Source organism: Thermobia domestica, chromosome 16 (genome assembly GCF_964235325.1).
Source record: "Thermobia domestica chromosome 16, izTheDome1.hap1.1, whole genome shotgun sequence".
Taxonomy (NCBI): Eukaryota; Metazoa; Arthropoda; class Insecta; order Zygentoma; family Lepismatidae; genus Thermobia; species Thermobia domestica.
This window is the reverse complement of record NC_137469.1, coordinates 39,295,261-39,320,117: the sequence shown is the minus strand read 5'-3', so window position 1 is coordinate 39,320,117 and position 24,857 is coordinate 39,295,261. Positions and strand designations below refer to the sequence as shown.

Below are 24,857 nucleotides of genomic sequence, written 5' to 3'. Positions count from 1 at the left end.
AACGTTTCTAGAAATTTCAAATTCCTGACTCTTCCAGGATATCTTGCTCACCTCGCCACCATGTATTGCAAGTAATACAAATCCCATAAGAAAGAGTAACCAAAAGCTTCCTATAGTTTTTATTTTTATTTTTAACGCTGATCCTTCTTTTTCTCATTTCATTTTCTTTCATCCTTTCTTAATTTTTTCCATTTCTGGTCTCGAGAGGGGTGGGTCCCTTGGCTACTTGCCTGTCCTGAAGCATAAATGCAGTGTTCTCAGTGAAGAAAGTTCTCTTTTTTTCTGAGATTTTGGCGTCACTGTGTATGATAAAGATCTAAATTAAGGTGGAACACACATTTAGCATTTTCAGTAATTTCCTTCAATTGTCCTTTGTTAAATGTGCGGATTGAGTTAGAGTATCAAAAAATATAGTCAGAAAAGAGCAGGACGCACTTTATTCAATATTACCAATACGAAGTGGCTTTCAGAAAGTGGCTAGAGACTCACAGACTCTAGCTAAAATGACTAAATTGGCTAAAATTCTGACAAAATTATACTGTAGCTACAGAATTTAACAATACAGCAAACAGAACATTTCATAATTTTACTCTACTTGCCCAAAGTTTAGCTAATATTATTTTTTCACATTCTCAAAAATCAGATACATTCACCCTTAATTTAAGTACTTACAATACGTTTTGTTCGTGTCACTGACTAGAAATACTAAATATCTTTTGTATTCATTCCTCTGTAACAAATTCTTGAAATGCTGGGCCATATTTTAGTGCACTACTAATCCAGCACAACAGGAAAAGTACAAATATATGGTTAGATATACTCTTAAGATATTCATATGCAAATTCACTTCGCATTGAAATTAGCTATTGGTAGGTCGAATATCCAATGTCTTTTTTTTTTTTTTTTTTTCGCGATTAGACTGTGACATGGGTAGATAGCAGAAGTAACTCCTGTTAGAGGCAGGGTGACGCGTTTCCCACTGACCGTATCTTTCGTCGCTAGGCTAGACGTAGTTCCACCAGTCGCTAACAGATGGCGTTGGAGCGGCTCAGGTCCGCGAAGGGCTGTCACACCAGTGGTTAGTTAGTTTTAAAATAAATAGTGAAGTGACAATGTAAGCAAGCACTATTGCACAAGGATTGATAGCAAGTATTTTAAGTTTTTATTATTATTATTATTTATTTATTTATTCATATTTCAAATACAGAATTGGGCAAAAGTACAGTTAATAGCTAGAGTAGTTTTACTAGCTAATCGGTGTATGGAAATTGCTAGGTTTAGTCGTAAATTGGCAACACTGACTACTAGTAAAAATAATAGAGAACAGTGTGTTAGCGTAGGCTGAATTTCCCCTCCAAACTTAATCTGTCTCTAGTGTTGTTGAAATGCGATTACTTTTTTTCAAATTAAGACTTTATATTAGTTACTATACGTATATTATGCGAAACCATAATAACTACCAACTTATCAAAGTTTAACTGTTTTGTTTTATGTATATGTGTGTGTGATGTGGATTTAATTACTGATTTTCGTCTCTGTTATAGCGTCACCAGTGCCAGAGTGCGACCCCAAAACGGAATTCCATTGTGGCGGCGGTATGTGTATCCCACTGAAGAGCGTCTGCGACAAGAAACCGGATTGTCCCAACTGGGAAGACGAGCCTCGAGAAAAATGTGGACAAAATGAATGCGAGAAGAACAATGGTGGATGCTCTCAGAAATGTGTGGACACTCCTGCGGGATTCTATTGTGATTGCTTCCCAGGATTCAAGCTTGTTGACAACAGAACGTGTGACGGTTAGTAGATATATTCAGTCAGATAAATTAATGGTGGATGGGTTATACTTAATATATGACATTAAATATAACATCATATCAAATATAATATTGCATTTCGTATTTTAATATCGATCCTATTTCTTTTAAAGGTGGTCAGACCACATTGTTTTACTTTTTTCTTATTTTTTTAAAGGAAAAAAAAAACGTTATAGATCTCAAACAGAAACAATATTGTTAAAATTTGTCTGCCTAAATTTATAATAAGTATAAAATATTGTTTAGTAAATTATCAATAATTTTGAGATTGTCTTCTACATAGTTAAGCCAACGACGTGATAATTAATGTAAAGAGGTTTTTAATAATGGATAACAGGGGCGCCCTCAGGATTTTCCCGGTAGGGGGAGCCAAAATTTAAAGATTTTAAACAGATAGTTTCTTCAGATAGCTCAAAGATTATAAACAAATAAAGACAACTAACTAAAATTATTTAAATAGTTGATATTTCTCTACATTATTCAAAACATGTTACACACATGTTGCAAAGAATTCAACAGGAACTTAGCAGGCATTTAGAAGTTTTAATTATCACCATGAAAGAAAAAATATACAATACTTACTGTAATTGGTCAAAGTTAGTTCTCCTCCACGTAGTCTCCCTGCAGAGTCACAAATTTTTGCTAGCGGTTCTTCAACTTTTTCAAACTGCCTCTGTAGAAGTCCTCCGACTTGCTCGGAAACCACTGTTCCACTTCGAAATTGACATCCTCTCTGTCGTCAGATCGCCGACCACGAAGTCGTTTCTTCATCTCGGGATAGAGGAAGAAATCACTTGGCGCAAGATCAGGCGAATAAAGTAGATGCGGCAAGAGTTCAGAGCATAACCAGTGGATTGTGGGAAGTTGTGGTGAGTTTGCTTCTGAAGAGGTGTCAACAAGCGAAGAACCCATCGTGCAGACATCTTATTCATGTGCAGTTTCTCTTGAATAATCCTCCACGCACTTCCGTAACTTAGTCCAGTCTCCGCCATCAGTATTTCCATGATCGATCTTCTGTCTTCGAGGATATCGGCCTCCACTTTCTTCACCATGGCAAGATCATCTTTGATTGAGGGTCTCCTTGCTCGTGACTCGTCTGTGAAGGATATGTGACCACTTTGTAAGTTCCGCTTTCACCTCACAACCGTATCATATGATGGGCTTTCATCTCCATAGACAGCTTTCATTTCATCGTGGATTTTGAGTACGCTATTGCCCTTCAAATGGAGGAACTTTATAACACTTCAGGTTTCAATTTTGTTCACCATGCAGGTTGAAGTCTTCTACAGGCTGTGGAAAGAAAAGTACTTTAGATACATATTTGATATTGGCACAACTATGCTTAGAAATGACACTGATTATGCACAAAAAGTTTCATCTGTAAATATCTGTATAACTTCTTTATGGTGACTAAAACTTTTGGATACTTCCTTGTACTTTAGTCTTTCTAATAATATACCTAAAAAAAAGAAAAGAGTATGTATCTTAAGGAAAATAATTATTTTTGTGAAACGTTTCAAGAAATATTTAAACATTCAGAAAGATGTTAAACAATATACCATAGATCAAACAATACAAGGTACTGTCTGTTATCGCTAGTATTATTTTATCTCTTATTCATTTCAGATATAAATGAATGTGAGACTCCTGGCACCTGTTCACAGACGTGTATCAATGAGAAAGGCCGATTCAAGTGTGAGTGTTTAGGTGATTATTTGAAGGATCCTCATGACCACACCAAATGCAAAGCGAAAGAAGGACATGCTTCGTTACTGTTCGCTCGGCGGCATGATATACGAAAGATTTCTTTAGATCATCATGAAATGACAGCAATAGTAAATGATACCAAAAGTGCTACAGCGTTGGACTTTGTTTTTAGAACTGGAATGATTTTCTGGAGCGACGTAAGCGACCAGAAGATCTATAAGTAAGTATTCATATGTTTATGGTGTAGATAGAAGTGAGCAATTTCTCTAAATCAACCTTACGACGCGTGTGTCTTTTTACCTCTTTTGTACAGGGTGTCTCAAAATTCCGAGGAGTTGTATAGAATAGTTCGAGATGATTTCCATTATTTGTAACACAGATCTAATTTGTAGTGTCACTTCGTTAATACTCAGTTGATAGAATTATCTCCTGGTAAGGTGTGCCTGGTTCTTCACGCTAGGTGCTGCAAATTGACTATTTTGACGGATTTTTTTTGTTTGTTTTTTTTAAGGTATTCAATTCAAAAATAAAATCAAGTGGTAATAGAACTGGGCTTTGTATAGGCAATTCTACCATCTTGACGACTTGGGGCTTGTCCAGAGCCCTGAAAGCTGGTGATTTAAGATGCTGTCGTGGTGCTCCCAGATTATATACCCTGTAGATTAAAAGGGATAAATAATAATTGTAAGTAATTATGAAAAAAAAAATGTTCAATAATAATGTGGTGGGAATATTCTGGAGAACTCTGAAGAATCCAAGGACAAATTTCACCATGATCTGAGCTCGAACTAGAAACTTCTTGCACTAAAGATACTTTATCATAACGAGAGATTAAAATGAAGGAGTTTACTCTGATTCTAGACTTCAGAGCTACACTATAATGTTTAAAATAAGAAGAGATCAATATGGATTTGCAGTTTAAAATGAATAAATAAATAATTTTAAAAAGGACATTGGTAAAATTTGGGCTTGATACTATGAAAATGATTGTTTATATTTCGTAACATTATAAATCACCCTAACCACTAATGTTTGCGCTACTTAACTTGGCGAATAGACAAAAGATGTGCGAGGGCAATTAGTCATGTGCTTTCTCTTAATCAATCAGGTTATTCTTCCAAAAGATTTTGTTCAGAGCCAGGATTGTCGTGTGCGTTATAACCGAATTCCTTATTAGAATCATATTAATGGGCCTTATAAGGTGGTAAGGATTACAGAGTTTATTTCACGCAAGTGAGCCCTATATAAAAGATTGTAAGGATTACAGAGTTTATTAGTATCACGCAAGTGAGCCCTATATAAAAGATTGTAAGGATTACAGAGTTTATTAATATCACGCTATGGGTCTAATAAGATTGTAAGGGTTACAGAATTTATTAGTATCACGCTTCTAGGACTTACAAGATTGTAATGTTAGTAGATACGTCCGTTCGTTACTCCATACAATAAGTCGAACAGCGCGATTTTTTTGGAAAATAGGTAGAGCGATTATCTCGGCCGAGTTCGTTAATGAAGTCAATTAGGTAACATCTGCACGGATAACTGTGCCTATCCATATAGTACACCCTCCATTCCAAAAGAAACCGAACTTTTGAAAACAAATAGTACCACTAGTGCCATCTGTTGTAATATTTTACCGGTAGATGGCGTAGTCCCTCATTGACAACTGGTATAAATGTCTTGACATTTGGATGCACGGCAACAAAGTTATTGCGTTTCAACTGTCAGTGTGTTGTGTACATCGGTCGGAAAATGAGTTTCAAACAACGAGCTGCAATTGAGTTTTGTGTTAAACTGGGTAAAACTTTTAGTGAAACGCACCAAATGCTACAAAATGCATATGGTGATGAGTGTCTATCCCGTACGCAAGTTTACGAGTGGTTCAGGCGATTCAAATCGGGTAGAGAGACGCTGGATGATGACGAAAGATCAGGCCGTCCCAGAACCGGATTATCGGAAGAAAACATCGAAAAAGTGCGTGAATTCATCAAACATAACAAAAAATCGTCGGTGAAAGTTGTTGAAATGGAATTAGGCATTCCTCAAACAACCGCATACCGCATTTTGACCGAAGTTTTGGGCCTTAAGAAGGTTAATTTGCGGTTTGTACCACACAAACTCACCGAAGACCAAAAAGTTGATCGAGTTGAGTTGATTTTAGTTTAGCGTCCCTTTCAGCAGCGAGGCTATATGAGACGTGGACCTACTGATTAACGTGGAATCCGAACCACATGAGCTCCCGCCGGGAATCGAACCCGGGTCTCCCACGCCAAAGGCGCGTACGCTAACCGCTTAGCCACGGAGGAGCTCAAAAAGTTGATCGAATTGCGCATTGCAAAGACATCGTTAAAAGTGCTCAGCAGGATCGAAACTTCTTGAAATCGATTGTAACTGGTGACGAGACGTGGTGTTTTGAATATGAGCCCGAAACAAAGCGGCAAAGTGCTGAATGGAGAGCGCCGGATGAAGGAACACCCAAAAAAAGTCGCTTGGTGAAGTCAAAAGTTAAGGTGATGCTGATTTGTTTTTACGATTCAAAAGGAATTATCCACAAAGAATTTGTTCAGCCCGGCCAGACAGTCACTGGAGAGTTTTACTTGGGCGTCATGAAGCGTTTGCTGGCAAGAATTCGTCGTATTCGGCCCGAATATCGCGAAATCGGCAGTTGGACTCTTTTGGACGATAATGCACCATCACATCGTTCGCGACTTGTAACTGAATTTTTGGTCAAAAATCACATTATTCGGTTGCATCATCCGCCCTATTCACCAGATCTCGCTCCGTGCGATTTCTATCTGTTCCCGAAACTGCATTTGGCGATGAAAGGAAAGTGGCACGCATCGATTGATGCCATTGAGAAGGCGACGACCGCCGTCCTAAAGACCATTCCAATAAAAGACATGGAGAAGTCGTTTGACAACTTGTTGGAGCGTGCAAATATGTGTATCGATGCAGAAGGGGAATACATTGATTAATAAAAATGATTTGTTCCAAAATGTACATTGCTTTTTTGTTTTTTTAAAACGTTCGGTTTCTTTTGGAATGGAGGGTGTATTTCCTACTGTTGAAAGAAGGGCGTGTAATTGTAGAATGCTAGAAGTTACGTATCGCGATGTCAGATGGCAGCACACCTTCTACAGCGATTGATATCTACCGATCAAAATTCCAATTTCTAGAAATATACTCAAACTTACTATTCGCTTTGTTTTCTTCATTGACTTTTAGCAGTTTTAATTTGTTATTGTGCTTCTTACATACTTATCTCAATTATTATGTTTTGAAGTATTAATTAGAAATAGCTAGTATTAAGTAGTAGGTAAAGACTTATTTGTTTATTTCTTCCGTTTTATAAGATTTCATCTAAATCAGGATGTTTGGTGGATAGCGTTGCCAATCCGAACCACCTGAGATCCCAGCGGCAATTGACCCCGGGTTTGGTAATATTGTTGCAAATTAAATGAATTATTTGTTAACTTGTGGCAACCTTGCTTTCGTGGCAGAAATAGCTTGGTCTCTGTGTGACGATCTACTAAGTACATGGTGTCAGAAGTAACCAATATGTTGTATAGTTATTAATAACAACACAATAATAATAGTAATCTTCTTCCCCTCCGAGCCATCTCATCACTATGTTTAGCATGCATAATGCAAGATATGATTAGTGGTATATGCCTAAACAATTTCTTCATTGACTTTTTCCAATAAAGAAAATGGTTCTTTGGTTAATACTGTTTTTATTTATGAATTAGAGTTACTGACTTTGGAGCGAGAAGATAGTTGAAGTCGTCTTCGAAGAATATAAAAAATCTGCTATTGGTTTACTTTCTTTTTAATCAGGTTTCTTTTCAAATAAGCAAGCTTTCTGTTGCTTTAACGAGGCTTTCTATCTTTCTTCACTATCCTGAGCCAGACTTTACGTTCTCTTATACTTCTTCTTCCGTACATCTTGTATTATTGTTTCACACAGCTTTCCACTCTTGACTATTCTGAGCCAGACTTTACATTCTCTTATACTTCTTCACTCTATTTTGTATTATTGTTTGAAACAGCTTTCCATTCTTCACTATCCTGAGCCACACTTTACGTTCCCTTATACTTTTTCTTCCCTACATCTTGTGTTATTCTTTCACATAGCTTTCCACTCATCCCAATGCTGAGCCATACTTTTCATTTCGATGCACTTTTTCTTACCTACATTTTCTTACCTATTATTGTTTCACACAGCACAGACACTAAGACCTCATGTGTCTTCGTCTTCATTATCCTTACCCAGACTTTACAATACATCTTCTATTGCTTACATCTTCTTCCCTACATCTTGTATTACTTTTAGTTTATGTATACAAATTTACTTGGGCCACGGTGGCTCAGAGGTAGAGCGTTTACCTCTGGTGCAATGGGGTCCCGGGTTCAAACCCTGCTCCTGCCAAGTGAACTTTATGGTGGACAAACACCGTGTGCGTGGGTTTCCTCGGGGTTCTCCCGTTTCCTCCCACTTTCTTCATTCCACCATTTCATTCATGTCTCATCACAGTCTCCTTTAGCCTAGCCAGCATAATCGTGGGACGTAAAACTCAAAAATTCCATTTCATTTTCACAAATTTATTTGTTGGGATTCGTCAATAATACCTGCAAGATTCGGACTAAGTTCAGTGAGTCGGGGCCAAATGATAACACTAAATCAGCTTTTCGAAACTTGCCATCTAGTTAATCCGCTTTATCGCACCCAAAAACGTTAGATCTCATGAAAATCATTAACTTGAAAGAAAAAAAAAATCAAGAATTGCTCTTTGCAATATTTGATCACCAGTAAAGCGCGAAAATTTGTGAATTATACACAATATATAGACAAAATTGGACATCTTAAGTTATGTTAGATACGTTCAATTATTATAGCTATTAAAATCACCTTTTTTTTTCTTTCTTTAAGAGCTCCTATTGACGAAGGGAGAGAAAGAACTATAGTTGTAAGCGATGACCTAACTACCTCTGATGGTTTGGCTGTCGACTGGATATACAACCACATCTATTGGACGGACACAGGAAAGAATAGCATTGAACTGGCGAACTTCGAAGGAAATATGAGGAAAACACTAATTCAGGATGACCTAGAAGAACCAAGAGCTATTGCTTTAAATCCTTTGGATGGGTAAGTAAATGTTTTAACTAAATTAATCAGTTATTTATGTATTAAAATTTACCTCTAAATATTCCTAAAGTTGGTCAGCCTTGCGAACAATACAGCTCTCAGATTGTCTATCGGTCACGAAAGTCACGAAATCAGAAAACGGTCATGAAAGTCAAGAAAAAATCACGAAATTTAACTTTTGGATCACGATCTTTTTTTATTTGTGCAAATAAAAGTAATCTGGAAAATTTTGTTCTATAAAACGTCAAAATACACCACCAAAAATGTCTGTGGTCGGCTTCAGACGCTACCATATCGCAAGCAAAGCAATCGTCTATCGTAATTATCTATTTCATTTTGTTTATTTTGCCGTGTTAGAACTATTCAGTAGAGAGTAGTGACACACTTATCTTTGGTATGCCTAGCTCAGTATTCAGTCCCTCATGTAGCACAGAAATTTCAATACTAAGGTAAAATCATGAGGCAGTGTGTGATATACTTCAGTTAAGAAATAGCAATAGCAAACTCCGACCAGAAATACCGGAAAATTACGGCGAAAAGAACCTACATCTGTTGAAAAGAACACATTCTCAAACTATGCAGAAAGCTTATATACCTTATAAAAGATTCTAAAGCATTTAAAGCAACTCAAAGACCTGAGTTGACTCATAGTCAAATATTAATACTGAACTTAACCTCAAGTGTCTTAATCTTAAATTATCGTACATTTTCCCGAGTTCAATATCAGTCTTTAACTATGCGTCAAAGGAGAATCTTGTGAAATTTTTCGGTAATTTTAAGATAAGACCAGTCAAAGGTAAATTCAATATTAAAATTTCAGATTTGTTTGATTCACTTCCTTACCGCTTATAAATAAGAATATAAGATTATGTAAAAGAATATGGGTAGCCAGAATTCTTGATTTAAAACGTGAATATCGTGTAAGAAATCTCACGTTCATTTTTGTTTATTGCAAATGTGTTGTTTGAAAGATGAGATTCAGTTCCTTTTTGTATTTTTCAGCTGGATGTACTGGACGGACTGGGGTAGCGACCCAAAGATTGAACGTGCAGGTATGGATGGATCTCACCGACAAGTCATTGTAAGCTATGAAGTGAAATGGCCTAACGGATTGACACTGGATTTGGTGAAGAAACAAATTTATTGGGTAGATGCAAAATTGAACACAATTTCATCTTGTAATTATGATGGGACAGGGCGAAGAGTTGTCCTATACTCTCCCGATACTTTACAACATCCGTTTTCCATTACTACATTTGAAGACTGGGTTTATTGGACGGATTGGGATAAACATGCCATTTATAAGGCCAACAAATTTACTGGCAAAGATATCACACCAGTAACTGCTACTCATATGGTAAGTAACATATTTCTTACAATATCGCAATTAAAGTCAATTTTTGAAACTTGTAATTCACACTCACGTTAAATTACTGTACAAAGATAAAGAATTTGTAAATCATTCTAGCCCTTGCATACATTATTACAAAATAAAATTACATTTGGGTAATGATTCAAAGTACATGACTTAACAGATTACTTTTCAATACTGCATTCATCCTAATTTTAGTCTTACAATTGATAAATCTCAATATGTGCACCATTTATATAGCTCTAACGATAATCTCTTTCTCTCTTAGCACACATTTAAAATCATTTCAAACATTATAAGCTTAATTGCATGATGGATATGTTCTCTCAAATCTACCACACTTCAAAGATTTCTTTTATACACAATGTTCCATAACCAAATTAATAGGAAGAGGGGTAAAGAGATCGGGACATCTTTCAATCCACTGTCCTGGTAATGTCAAATTGAGTAATTTCCCGGCGCACAACCTGGTGGTTGTAGTAGCGCCAACTGGTCATAAAAACTTGAAGATATTTCTTTTTGAATGAATATTTGCCTGATTTTTTTTTTTTTTTTTTTTTTTTTTTTAATTCTAGTATGTTGTTTTTGTATACTTGTAGCCCAGACACCAATATATAATACATACGCAGGAATTTATTTCGGAGGGAGTCCAAATTCAATACGAGGATTAATCATTTTAACATTTGTAAAATTACTCATAAAATCATACTAAATTTTTTTTAGAAAATCAAGATTTGGGGGTCCCCAGTAACCACCTCCAGCGTACATCCTTGTATGTATGTATAACTCAGTGCTTTAAAACATTTTTAAAAGTAGTTAGTAGAAGCCGCTATAGATAGTTTAGATTTCAGGAAAAATATTTTGTCTTGCATCTATGTTAAAATAGTTACTACTCCGTACGAAAGTTTAGTGGAGGTAGAAAGATAAATTGTAGTAATCAAGATATTCCTCCCCATATATCCAGTTCTTTCTACTTTTGAGTTTGTCCCAGTTTCATAGATGAAACCCTATATAACTCAAGTCCAAAGTGTGCAAATCTATTGGTAGTAATACGCCAAACTTGAATTCTGTCTTTGAGGTAAAGATGATTTATATATATAAAAATAGCACCGACTCTCACACACACATTATAACAAAGAAAGTTACAGTAATTCAGGACGACTGATGTCATTGATGAAACCCTAAACTACATTGCTTTACTTTACGCTAAATAATATTACTTGTCCTTTCTGACAGCTCGCTGCGTGCACGTGGTACTCAATGCTGTGTTGCCAGCTTTTGCGTCGGGTATTGAAACTCGAAATTATTCACTGCAAATAACTCTCAGTTTTATAAAATTGAATGACACAAAAAGAGAACTAAAAAGAATGCTCTCAATAACCAGCAGGTCCGCTACTCAAGTGGACATTCGACTAAAACAATGTGCATTTGTTTATATTCAAATTGGCAACGTGTGTAAAGGGTGGAATGTTTACCATTGCTGAGCGAGAGAAATGAGCCACTATAATTGGCTGAACGCCCTGTTGCCATAGAAACAGTTCTTCTTGCCTGATTGTTGTGGCCACGTGCAGGAAGAAAAAAAAACCAGAGAAAAGCAACTGTCAGAAAGGACAAGTTGTATCAAATGAAGTGTAGTACAGACTTAAAAATTCATTCAATAAATGTTCTTTCAAAACAGTTTCAACCTTACGTGATTTTGTATTGTATTTTGACAGCGTGCCGAGTATATAAGAAATCAAGCTTTCTTTTCCACACTTTCTTATCTGCAAATATATTGACAAAAGGTTTAGTTATATTTTGGAAATTTCCAGATAAAATTTTATCTCATTTGATACAATATTGTTTGGTATTTGTCATTTATTATTATTATTAGTTTATCGCCGAATTGTCTCAATTTTCTGCTGTTTAAAAATATTTTAGGGGAAACAAAGTAATTCATGAACTATTCATTTTTTTCAGTTACAAAGTCCAATGGTAATCCATGTCTACCATCCATACAGACAACCTGATGGTGAAAATTATTGTCAGGCTGTGAATGGACATTGTTCACATTTGTGTCTACCAGCACCGCAGATTAACACAAAATCTCCGAAATTCTCTTGTGCCTGTCCGGACGGGCTTAGGCTGCTGCCAGATAGACTATTATGTGTTGAACAAGGTGAGGTTTTTGTTGTTTTTTACTTTCAGTAAATGTTCAGATTTTACATAATGATTATTAAAAAAAGACGCAATATTATGTTCTTTCTCTATAAATATGGTCAAGTCTTGCTGCTTCTTGTTTTCTCATAGCAACGGCTACATATTTTGTCTAACTCATAGGTATATGGAGTTTTTTAAGAGTAAATCATACCAAATTTCCAGGGCAGTATTTGAAATACCAAAACTATTTTATTGGCACTTGAAAGTTCATTAAAAGCGAGTGTGTGTGTATAATTTTCTAAATAGAAGTACGCATCTTAATCCCAATGATGATATATAAAAAAAAGGATTTATTTGATTTTATTTCAATTTTTCTCCCCAAAGATGCATTACAAAGAGTTGTGCTCTTATCGTTGTAAACTGTAGTAAAGGAGAAAAATGAATTATGTTTAAAAATGAATTATTTTCAGGCATATAGGAAGGAAGGGGGCTATACTTGTCTAAAGTTTCCCTACATCATTCATTTTGATACATAGATCTACATCATTCATTTTGATACATAGATCTAAAAGAAATACAGGATTATCGGGAAAAGATGTACGGGATTTCGTTAAAAGTCGGTGATTTAATTATTATATCAGAGATTATTATATACCAAAAGAAGTAGAAATTTTCATTTTCCTCAATGTTTTTATTTATACACTATTTGTTGTTCTATAAACATTGTAATAAGATAATACGGACCAGAAGATTTCTTAGTGCCCACGCTTGTAGTATCTTTATAAAGTTAGTAATCCACCAAGTTGTTTTTGACTATAGATGTATCTTGAGCTTAAGAAATTGATCTTGATGCTTTACTGTTATCATTAACTTAAATATTGCATACCACCACACAGTGCATACTAGTTTCTGTTGCACATTTGCCATTTAGTGATTACGACAGCGAGTAATAAAATAGCGTGTGTACTGATTGAGAGCATAGCCTATTATTACAATGTAGGGAAAAGAAAGAAATGATTATTTCTTTCTATATAAAGCAATATATTTGCACTTTCTGTTTTCATAAAATCCCAAGCACTTTTTCAGTGATCCTTCATATGTACAGTACATGAAGATAGAATGAGTTGTTTCGCGGGTATATGGTTAGCGTACTCGCCTTCAGTGCGTAAGACCTAGTTCGATCCCCGGAAGCTCATGTGGTTCGGATCCCACGTTAAGCTTTAGGTAGAAGTCTCATGTAACGTAAGTGCTGATAAAGCGATGCTACACTCCTAACCAATAAACTAATAGAATTAGAACGGAAGAAAATTCTATGTTTAGGTTTTATTTCCATTCTAGTCTCTTTATCCACAGTTCCGGAGAACAATTTTGACAGGAAAATGAATAAATAGACAAATAATGTTTATATAGTGGTAGAACACAGTCTTTAGTTAAATATAGTTCTTGAGCTCATAAATAACTGTGATTGGGTATTCATGAAATAGTACATGTAAGATTTTAGTGAAATTCCATCTTATCCAGCATGACATTCGTGTGGAATTCTTACTGTGTTTCAAATTTCAAGTAATAAAATTCATCATACGAAGGATCTGCTTTCTTTTGTGCACAGAAACCAGCAGAATCTGTGTATTCACTCCCTTTCCCCTCCCCTTCTATATTATTTTGCTTCTTACTTTAATACGTACTGATTTGTGGAAGTTTACGTTGGCGTAGCGCAAAAACAATTTTTTGTATATATTACCGAAAATTCGAAAATTGATCCCTGTGTTCGAAAGTTATTGACAAAGAATGTGTGGGGTGGATATACAATTTTACATTGTTTACTAATGCCCCTTTTGAAATATCTCCTGACTTTGTTTTAAACCTTTTTTGTCTTTTCAGGTTTCGCTAATTCTACTTTTAAGTGCAGCAAATAAACAGAATAAACTTATTTAATATTTGTTAAATCTTCATTAACAATAATTATACTAAAATAATAAATAATCCCGGATTGATATTAACGACTGCTAATAGGGAAATATACATATATATTAAAAGTTCTGTCAATTTATCAGAATATTGAAATTCTCTTAACCATTATAATACATAAGGTGTCCCAATTGAATGTATAACCAGTTTGAATGATTCGAAATAACTGAACATTTCAAGTTTTATGCGAGGGGAAATCAAAAAATAAAGGGACTTAACACAATTTCTCGCACTAGGGTTTGGTAGTAAGACTGCTAGTATCCAGTGCTGAATTAATGTCGTCTGCAACACTTCTATGCAACGTGTCACTCTTATTTCTGCTTTTGTTGTTGGAGTGTAACAGACCGTTAAACATGGCAGCTCCAGTGTCGATCTGCACCAAGGAGGAAATTAGTGCAGTGATTCACTTTTTGTTTGTGAAAGGTGTTAAGTCTCTGGAAATTATTCGTTGAATGCAAGCGCAGTATGGTGACAGCTGTTTATCACGAAGCAAGATCTACGAAACTCCTATTATCACCAGAAGTTAAGAAATTTTAAACGTCAACCATCAGCTGGTAAGACTATGCTAACACTAATTTGGGACATGGAAGGTATGGTAGCCATTCATTTCACCCCAAGAGGCGAAACTGTGAACAATGAGAACTATTGTGATAAGTTGCGAACTAAACTGAAACCTGCAATGAGATGCAGAAATCATTGATGTGCAAAATTGGTTAAAGATGCAACTGAAAAACTTTTTTTTCGACGGAATCAAAAAACTTGTGAAATATTGGGAAAAGTGCGTTGACGTGCAGGAAGATTATGTAGAAAAATAATGTATGTTTCAGTTTTCTATCATTAGAATAAATGTATTTTTTCTCAGAAGTCCCTTTACTTTTCGACTTCTTCTCGTAATTCGGATTAAAGAAGACTTACGCTAAACTTACTTCAACCTCGCTCCCAGGTTCTTCCATACACTGTGATAAATTGAACTTCAAACAACACTAGTGATTTTTATTTCGTATTCGGATGCATTCTTTTTCAGGTCTGCCGTAGATGTTATTTTGATATATTCTTATACACACACAGTGCCAAGGGCCTGGTGAAATCTTGCTACCTCTTCACACGATCTATCTGTTTCATTAAAATCGATTATCATATCACAATGATAGTGAGAAAGTGCGATCGTACGATCTTCCCAATGTTATATGGAATTTGTTAGATAGCTGCGGCACATTCACTGGAATAGCACTTGGGTATACTTTTCTTGGAACACCTTTTATATTTGCACATAACTTTGTATATTTTATTACATTTGGTACCTGCAAAGAATGAATAGCGTCTTGGGCATGCTTTCAGAATATTTACGGCAATTAATTGTAATTTAAAATAATAATGTTTTTTTTTCTAGCCAATTTATGGAAGTCAAGGATGCTGTAACATAACTGCACAATAATGGTGGAGACCAATTTAAATCTAAGGGAAAAGCACTAACATTTTTGGTTATTTCTATATTTTACAGCTACTACCACTACCAGCACTACCACTAGCACTTCCAGAAGTGTATCTACTAAAACATATCATCCATCGAGTGCCGAAAATGCAACACCGTCAAATACTATTTCCCCACTTAATCCAAGTGAGTAAAAATAAAACATATGAAAGAAACACTCTATCCTTATAATACACCCTTGAGACCAACTGACACACCCTATCTTCTTCTTCTGTTTTCTGTTCTTCTTTTGTTGTTTTGTTAACTTCATGCTGCTCAGTACATTAATTGTGCTTTCTGTAGTGTGTGACACAGTGTTCTGTCGTGGCATTTTTTAAAAATAATTGTTTCTTTGCATGCTTTGATTTACTAAAAATATCTAAATAAAATTGCGATTATTTTAAGTACTAATGCGGCGAAATTTTATTAAATTTATTCCTTCAAACGTAGGGATAATGCTATTTTTTTTTTCTTTCGTAAAATATGCTTCGCATATTTTAATTATGTTTTTAAATAATATCATACTTAAAATTTTGGATAGTACCAAGAAAACATAATTACTTCTAGTTCTTTAATTAAGCTTAAACGTGAACATCCTTGATACTAAGTGGTTAGCATTTTTGTATTTGATACAGAAGGACCCCATACGATACTTTTTGTTCAGAGCCTACGTTATATTGTAGTATCACATTTTATGCTGTCTTAGTACTGGAAAGGGACGTTAATCTTGAAACACAAATAAAATTATACCTGACTTTTCTTTTCAAAGTAGATATTATATCTTAGTAAATTTCACATACCACTTACGATAACACAAGTTTTTGGTTGGAAATTATTGACTTCGTTACTAATTGGCCCCTTCTTTCAAAATTGTTCTCTCTTTTGTAGGACATTTTGACATAATTGTTCAAAAAAATAAGTACCCTATTAAATATATACCGTATTTTACAGACTATAAGACACACCTTTATTTTCAAGCATTTTTTTTAAATACCGTAACATTTTCACTATTTTTATTATTAGATTGCCATTATCGCATGTTGGAGGCGCTACAGTTCGCCTTATTTCCAGTTTTTCGCAGAGTTTACGGTCTGTATATTCCAGGGGCGTAATTTCAGACTTCGCTTGAGAGGAGACAAGACCACCACCAACATAACATTTTCACGTTTTATACTAGTATATAAATAGACAATCGATTAAAGTATAGGTATTCTTCAAACTTTTTTTTTCGGGGGGGGGGGGGGGATTGCTCCATCCTGCGCCCTCTAAAAGACGCCTCTGATATATTCTAGTCTGTGGTTCTGGGTTTGTGATGGCGGGGCAGGAGGGAGACAGTGTTAGCAAGCTTGTGAATTCCCGCAACTCGTGTTCGTCGCATCGGTACACTGCTGCTGCCAGTTGAATCCAATGTTGCCAGAAAGAGATAGGTTTCTTGCGGCATTGAATACATGGCCTTTTTTAAGACTGGCGAGAATTTTAAATCAAACACTGGATATTTTTATATTAATTTCGAATATAAAACGCACCTGAATTTTGGAGGCAATTTTTTGAAGAAAAAAAATTCATCTTATAGTCTGTAAAATACGGTATAGACACTTACGTGGTGCATTCTCTCTGATAGAATGAATTGCCCCGTTTTACTGTTAATTTTATTAAGTAGATATCAGAGCAACATGTATAAAAGTGACACCCAACTATTTATTATTATTATTGATAAATACATTCATTTCATTATTCAATATAACTACATAAATATTATTAAATTACAGCACCTTTTTAAAACCAATATCAATTGGAAATGTTAATTTTATAGTAGTCTGCTAACAAAAAACAGTAACTTAGTTTTCAAACATAGTAAATTTATGTCGCTGTAGAACACAAAACCAAACTAACTTGGATATGTATTTTGAATGCATGAGGAGCTTAACAAATTAAAATTAACTTGATAAAATAAAATGTTACATTTTTAATTATTTTTATTGCAATAAATTAACTATTTGTGTTATAAATTCTAAATGCTTCAAAGTAATGTGACTTCAATGACATTTCTGATAATTTGAGCTTCAGAGCATAAATACGGTTTGTAATAATAATAATAATAATAAAAAAAAAAAAATCTTTTGCTGGGACAGAAATTTTATTTTTGATGCATTTAGAATTATGAAAAAAAAATCTTCGCTATGATTTAGTATACGGAGTTGCGTTGTATTTTTTGTAATGCAAAGAATTTTTTTAAATACTAATATTGTGCATGATGGGAGTTTATTTTCAACCTAATACAAATGCAAGTACTAGTAGCATGTCTCGTGTAGATAATTAACAAAATAAAACTTTTACAATAATGAATCGAATAGTTACATCGAATTAAAAAAAGAAAATCTTACATAGTACAGTTACCAAAAATGTCCAATATTAGGAGGAAATTTATTTAAAAAAAGAAAAAATGACTTAAAGAAATGAAAATATACAATAAGATACTGTTTTGTTACGGAGCCATCGTAAACCAAGAGAGACAAAAAACTTCGACGCAGGATTTCAAAGTGTTCCTTCGATTTACAGCTGTTGCAGTAAAAGCTGTAATTTATATCTGATTAAAAATGCATAATACAAATGACATAAAGTAGCAAAAATTTTTTGCTTGCTGGCCGCTGTATTAGGTACTCAAAGATCTACGATTTGTCTTTGTGAATTTTGACTATATGTATATTATGAAGGTTCTACTGCGGTTATGTCTTAGAACTGCGCTTGGATATCTTTTTAACTTGCCAATATTCAAGTGATTTTTAAAAAGTTGTGGAAAAGTTTATTTTCGCAATTTTACTTTAAGATGCACGTAACACAACTTTGTATTATAAATCAATCTTGTTATATAGCCATTAGAAATTGAATCCGAACTGTGTTCATCAATCTGTCCTTCTAGTATGTGTGCGTCCATACAATTATATTTTTTATCCTATATATGTAAGAATATATATACTTTCAAAGTGTATATTGTAAGAATTGTATATAATTATATACATATTATTATTGTTGTCCTTACTTCTTGCATGGTTCCCAAGATGTTGCTTGCCGTTGATCTGTGTTGACATATTGCATGACTGTTTAAAAAATTAGCTAAATATTTCCTATTTTTAAACTCGTAAATACAACTTGTACAGTCACGTTCTGAATCTTTTAAAAAACTAAATACTTGCAACTGGATAAGGAGACTTTGTATACACTGGTGACATTTTTTAAGGGAAATATTTTTTGCGTGACTGTACAGCAGCATGTATTATTAACCATTTTTATGTCTACTGAGATATACTAAATTAAAATAAGGCGAAAATCAACAGCAATGTATTAACTCCTTAAAATTCCTTAAAAAAAAAAAAAATAACAAAACAAACTAAGTAGAGGGGGAGTCAGAAAATAAGTTTCTCTTTTCGTTTTCCCGGAAAGTGAACAGTAATAGGGAAACAAGACCGCGGTTGCACGCGCAATACAACCCAGACACAAGTGGGTATCGTTCGCCCGCGATCCTGCAGAGGTTGCCATCGCAACGCCTGCGCAAAGCGGAGACAAGTCTCTCAGTCTGAGCCTGGTAGCTATGGAGAAAAGGAACGTTTTGATATCGTGCTCAAAGGAGAAAGTGCGAGCGGTTGTCCGCTATGAATGGGCACGTGGCGTACCTGAAGCAGAAATCCATAACCACCTCGTGAAAGTCACATCTGGTGCTCTGTTGTTGGATGACAATGCAAGACCACACTCAGTGACGGCAAAGCAAAACCATATTGCAACTCTTGGGTGGGAGCGCCTTGCCCATCCGTCATACAGCCCTGATCTCACACCCAGTGACTTCCATCTGTTTCCAGCTTTGAAAAAAGACTCTCGGCAGCAGGCGCTTTGGAAATATAATGCTGAAGTCACTGAAGCTGTTCGACGCTTCTTCCGTATGCAGAGCCATGAATTTTTCCTGGGAAGGGGTTTTTGAAGCTTATAGACCGGTACGACAAATGTCTCAATGTATGTGGTACTTATGTGGAAAAATAAAGGCACGTCTGATCTTTAATGTCACATGCTATTTTGGGTCTTACATCGCCATCTCTGTCCATAGTCGCCTGGGGAAACTTGTTTTTGGACTTCTCGTAATAAGGTGTGGTGTATTTTATTTTTTTAAAGGCTGTGGACTATTCTGTACAGTCCTTATTTTGTCTTAATGTAGGCAAATTTAAGGACTTCTTTACCTGATAAAAAATACTTCAAACAAGTCTAGATTTATTCATAAAATATTCACAAGAAAATTTTCGCAGCCTCCGATCACGATTTGCCTTATTTTGATAGAGTACCGATGGCAATAACTACACTAATGATGAGGCAAAACTCTAAAAGTCACATTAGTTGGTTTTAACTGTTAAAGAAATTAGAATATGTTAAATACGCTGTTTGATTTGTTATTTGCTGTTGGTTTTCAGCTTTTCATACGTTGTCCAGTGTGAACAACACGATTTCTTACAGAATGTTCACAAACTCTTGTTGTTAACTGGAATTCCTTAGAATTAGTAACTTTTCATTATTTATTTTGTATTTGAGAATGTGAGCAATTAAAATCATGAATATTGATGGTTAAAAATGGAAAAGCACCCCATACTTTTATTTTGTTCCCTAGATTTTTTTTAACTTTAAGCATATTTAATTATTATCAATGCCGAATATTGCATGAGTTGTTGCATGTTGTATATTTATGATTGTTTAACAGACGGGTAAAATTCCTAAGCTCTGATATAAACTTAATTGATTTTACATTTAATTAGAATGTTTCTATTGCTATAGCACGTTCTGATGTACACAAAAATTTGACGGAGACTGACACAACCACTAATGCATCATTTTATCCTACAAATGAATATGGAGGTAAATTTCACTTTATGTTGCATGCCTCACATTTGGTTTCACCATTTCTTCCCGTAGTGTAAAGGTTGTGCAGTTCTAGCGCCATGGATTTATATATTTACAGTATATACGCAGTATATCGGTTGTTGATAGAAATTGGTAGTTGAGTGTTTTGGTTTCATTCATTACAAATCAGGAAAGTTTTGCTTATAAATTAAACTATTCCACATTAGCTTTCAGCTGCTTAGCTAAAAACACTAATTGTTTATATTTATTAACACATTCATTTATTATTAATTTCCTTTTGAATTTTTCCACGAACCACCCTAAAGTTTATATCATAGTTATGCAATTATTCAAGGCCTACGTTGTATAGACAAACAATTGTGCAGATAGTGACATCTGTTAGCGGCAGGCAGGTGCGCAATAGCGCAAATAGCGAAATCTGTTAGCGTCAAGTAGGCAAGCGATAGCGCAAATAGCGAAATCTGTTAGCGTCAGGCAAACAAGCGATAGCGCAAATTGCGAAATCAGGCAGGCACGTGATAGTGCAAATAGGGAAATCTGTTAGTGTCAGGCAGACAAACGATAGCGCAAATAGCGAAATCTATTAGTATCAGGCAAGTAATCGATAGCGCAACTAGCGAAATCTGTTAGTATCATACAGGTAATCGAAAGCGCAAATACGAAATCTGTTATTATCAGACAGGCAAGCAATAGCGTAAATAGCAAAAGTCTTTTAGCGTCAGGCAGGCAAGTGATAGCGCTAATGGCGACATCTGTTAGCGTGAATGTTTACTATTAGGATTAGCATGCCCCACAAACAGATGTTTGCCGTTTACTACTGGGAGACTTATGAATATTACATTTATATGCAAACTTCAGTACAAAAGCAAGATTTATATACAAAACAAGAGATGTTTTAAGTAATCGTAAAATTAAATTAAATTAAAATTTCTAGTCTTATGTCGCATAGTTGTTGTTCTGTAGGGTAAATGAGATGGATGATTAATTAAAGCAAATTATTATGAAAAAAATATAGAATGAGAATATGGGAGGAAAACTCACTGACACAATGTTATCTACTACAAACTCACATGACCTGGAATTGAACCAGGGACCCCTCGCACCAGAGATAATCATTCTACCACTGAGCTACTCTTTGTAAGTAACATGTAGAAAGAGCAAGCTATATCAAAGCATTCAACTATCCATTGAAAATATAAGAATATTTATATTAATCAATGGACCGAACATGGCGCTGGTATTGTAAAAACTGTAATTTCACCTTTTCTTATATCTAATTACAAATTTCGCACTTTGCACGTATACCGGGAAAAGAATCTTTCTGACTTAATTTCCTGCATGATTTTCTATGTTTATTTATTTATTTATTTTCACAAAAATTGTCCCATTTTAGCCTTACTTTCTCCATTTTCCCTTGTACCGCTATTTTTTGATATACAGTTTTCTCAATACTGTATTTAATACTCCTTATCCTTTACCTATCTATCCTTTACTCACATTCATAACCAAATCTAAAAATATTCCACAGAACATATTCAAAACTTCACATATTCACTCACAAGTAGCAAGCACAAGTCACATTGTCATGCGTAGATAATGTATGGAGCAACGACATCGAAGTGTATATATATATATATATATATATATATATATATATATATATATATATATATATATATATATATATATTCACTACAAATTACTGTAATTGAAGCATCCGTATTTCTTTTTCTGCAGTTCTGTAGACTAGATAACGTCTGTGGTACATTTGAAGAGTGAGAGTTTTGTATTTTATCTGTGTAAAGATATAAATTATGTATAATAGTTTTCCTGCAATATTTATATAGTACTTTCTTCACAGATAACAGGTATTTTTTTACCTACTTTTTTTCTGTTCTGGTGGCGGCAAATTCTTTCTACCGTAGTAGCAGTAGAGAAGACACAACATATCTACTAACTTTGTATTTTTTTAAAAAACAAACTAAATTTTACTGCTAGCTTTAGCTTCAGCCATTCATTTCTTGTGGTGGGCCAGGAGTTTGGTAATGTAGATGCTGAAAATCTGTGAATATTGTAGCATAGTTTTAACATTATACTAATCTAGATGCACTTAATGTTCTGTAGAGTTTTTGGTACCGATATTTTTTTTTCTCTGTGTTGATGCTATTTTGATAAATGGTTATAGTAATGTTGAAGGTTTGATTAACAGTATTTTCTTCCCTGCTAGCTACTGATAAAATGAAAATGATAACTGAACAAGTGCATGGTGTGGTTAGGAAATTGTTGAAACTATTACCACTATTTGAAGAACAAAGGAAGGAATTTTAGAAAAAATGGGTATTCTTGAGCCGTAAGAAGAAACAAACACTTTTTTAACCATACTACAAATAGTGTTATATTATAGAGTACAAGTTTAACGTAATGTGAATTCGCCCAGGTAGGAGTAATGATATACGTCGCATCTGATCGCAGAGTTACTGCTCAACTTTGCCAATTGCTAAGCGGTTAGCGTACGCGCCTTTGGCGTGGGTGACCGTACAACAAAATACTTTGGCTTGAGTAATATTTACCTGTACCTAGGGCAGAAAGTACTCATACATGTGCACTATACTTAGTAGAATGCTAATTTCGTATTAACAAAAGAAGAATGTTTTTAATATATGTAAGTGATTATTATGGGATAGTTGTTGATATGGACATGTTTTATGGTTACCTAGTCAGTGACTTTGTGTATTTAACCGTTTAAAGAAAAGGATATTTAAGTTATATCAAAATAATAAAATCAGTTTAACATCATTTATAGACGTTGTCATATTTATTAAAAAAGGTGAGATTAACGATAGTTAAATATCGAAGCTAATTTTTACATGAGGATGAAATACTACCACTTCGGATTTTTATTTTAGCAAACGAACCAGGTTTACGACTATCATTTTGGTAAGTCGTTGTAAAAATTTGGTGCCGAAACCCGGGACTTTGTAAATTCAGTTCCCGAAGAAGAAGAGTAAGGTTGAATTTACTTTTATGAATAAGAACTTAACCATATTGCGAAGTGGTAAGGTAATCATAAGAAAAATGGACAACGAAGCCATGCAGCAGGAATCAAATACTAGTGACCAAGGTGAAACTAGTGTAACACCAGGTTTGTCATCAGAAGATCGACTCTTGTTAGCTGTACAGCGACAAATAATACAGATGACTACCGAGATAAAGCAGACCATGGAACAGAAGTTCAACGAATCTAACACGACCATGGAACAGAAGTTCAACGAATCTAACACGACCATGGAACAGAAGTTTAACGAAATGGAACAGAAGTTTGACCAAGCTAACAAGCAGAATGAAGAATTAAGTAGACGAATGGACCAGAAGTTCGACGAATCTAATAAGCAATATGAAGAATTAAGTAGACGGATAGAACAGAAATCAGATGAAACGAAACAAACAATTGTTCACGTGGTGAACGACATATCCTCACAGTTCGAGGAAAAGTTAAAAAAGATATCCGATGATTGTCAAGAAAGGCACAATCACCAAAACCATGAACTTAGTGCAGTAAAAAAAGATTTAGAAGTAATAGAATCTTCCATTAAACAGCAAAAGATCCAGGTTAGCAACAATTCTAATAACATACGTGTAAATACACAGTTGTTAGCCACTATTCAGGAAGAGATTAGAACGTTACAGGCCAAAGACAACATTTTCCGTAATAACTTGGATAGTGATCGCTTTGAGTTGCCCCACTCACCAGAGATGATCTCGCCTTCGCCCGGATCTGATGAGGATATTATCCTAGAAGAAAGTTATCCGAAGAGTACTGATGAGCGAAACTTAGATGGTGTCACGACTCAGCACGTCACGGATAGGAACTATCACTCAACAAGAACAAGGAATGAGAAAGGGAAGGTAAAATTAAGTGTTAAGATGAGTGAAATTCGAGCTATGAGCCAATTCAGTGGTAAGTGTAATGAGAATGCTACTTCTTTCTTAGAGAAATTCCAAGATGAATGTAACATAATGTCTATCGATCGATCACAGTATATGAAATTAATACCCCATGTATTACTCCCACCTTGTTCCTTATGGTTTAAAGCAATACGTGATCACATTAATACCTATGAGGAATTCAAAGCGGCATTGATCGCAAATTATGAAAATGACTTTTTGCTGGCAAATAGAGATGCCACCCTTAGAAATCAACACTTCAATCCTCGATTGCACAAATCTCTTGTAGAGTTTGTTGTAAATGTCTACAACGACTTAAAGGTCGTTAATCCATTACAATCGGAATCGAGAATAATAGCATCGATTCGAAATTTGCTTCCATTTAAATTGCAA

At 34.8% G+C, this 24,857-nt stretch overlaps 1 protein-coding gene across 7 annotated transcripts in view; it reads left to right on the top strand.

The window, feature by feature from the left end:
• The window catches only part of LpR1 (Lipophorin receptor 1), a 484,208-nt gene that overhangs the window by 440,049 nt on the left and 19,302 nt on the right, over positions 1–24,857 (top strand). For 5 of the 7 annotated variants that reach the window (XR_014128710.1, XM_081742361.1, XM_081742362.1 and 2 more), the window contains 7 exons: positions 1,545–1,796; positions 3,441–3,741; positions 8,452–8,670; positions 9,673–10,027; positions 12,002–12,200; positions 15,651–15,767; positions 20,433–20,513. Coding sequence is in view for 6 of the 7 variants with exons in the window: in XM_081742361.1 (XP_081598487.1) it covers positions 1,545–1,796; positions 3,441–3,741; positions 8,452–8,670; positions 9,673–10,027; positions 12,002–12,200; positions 15,651–15,767; positions 20,433–20,513 (1,524 nt within the window). In the remaining variant the exon portion in view is untranslated. The remainder of the gene's footprint in view (positions 1–1,544; positions 1,797–3,440; positions 3,742–8,451; positions 8,671–9,672; positions 10,028–12,001; positions 12,201–15,650; positions 15,768–20,432; positions 20,514–24,857) is intronic. The other 2 variants (XM_081742365.1, XM_081742366.1) reach the window with 2 other exon arrangements.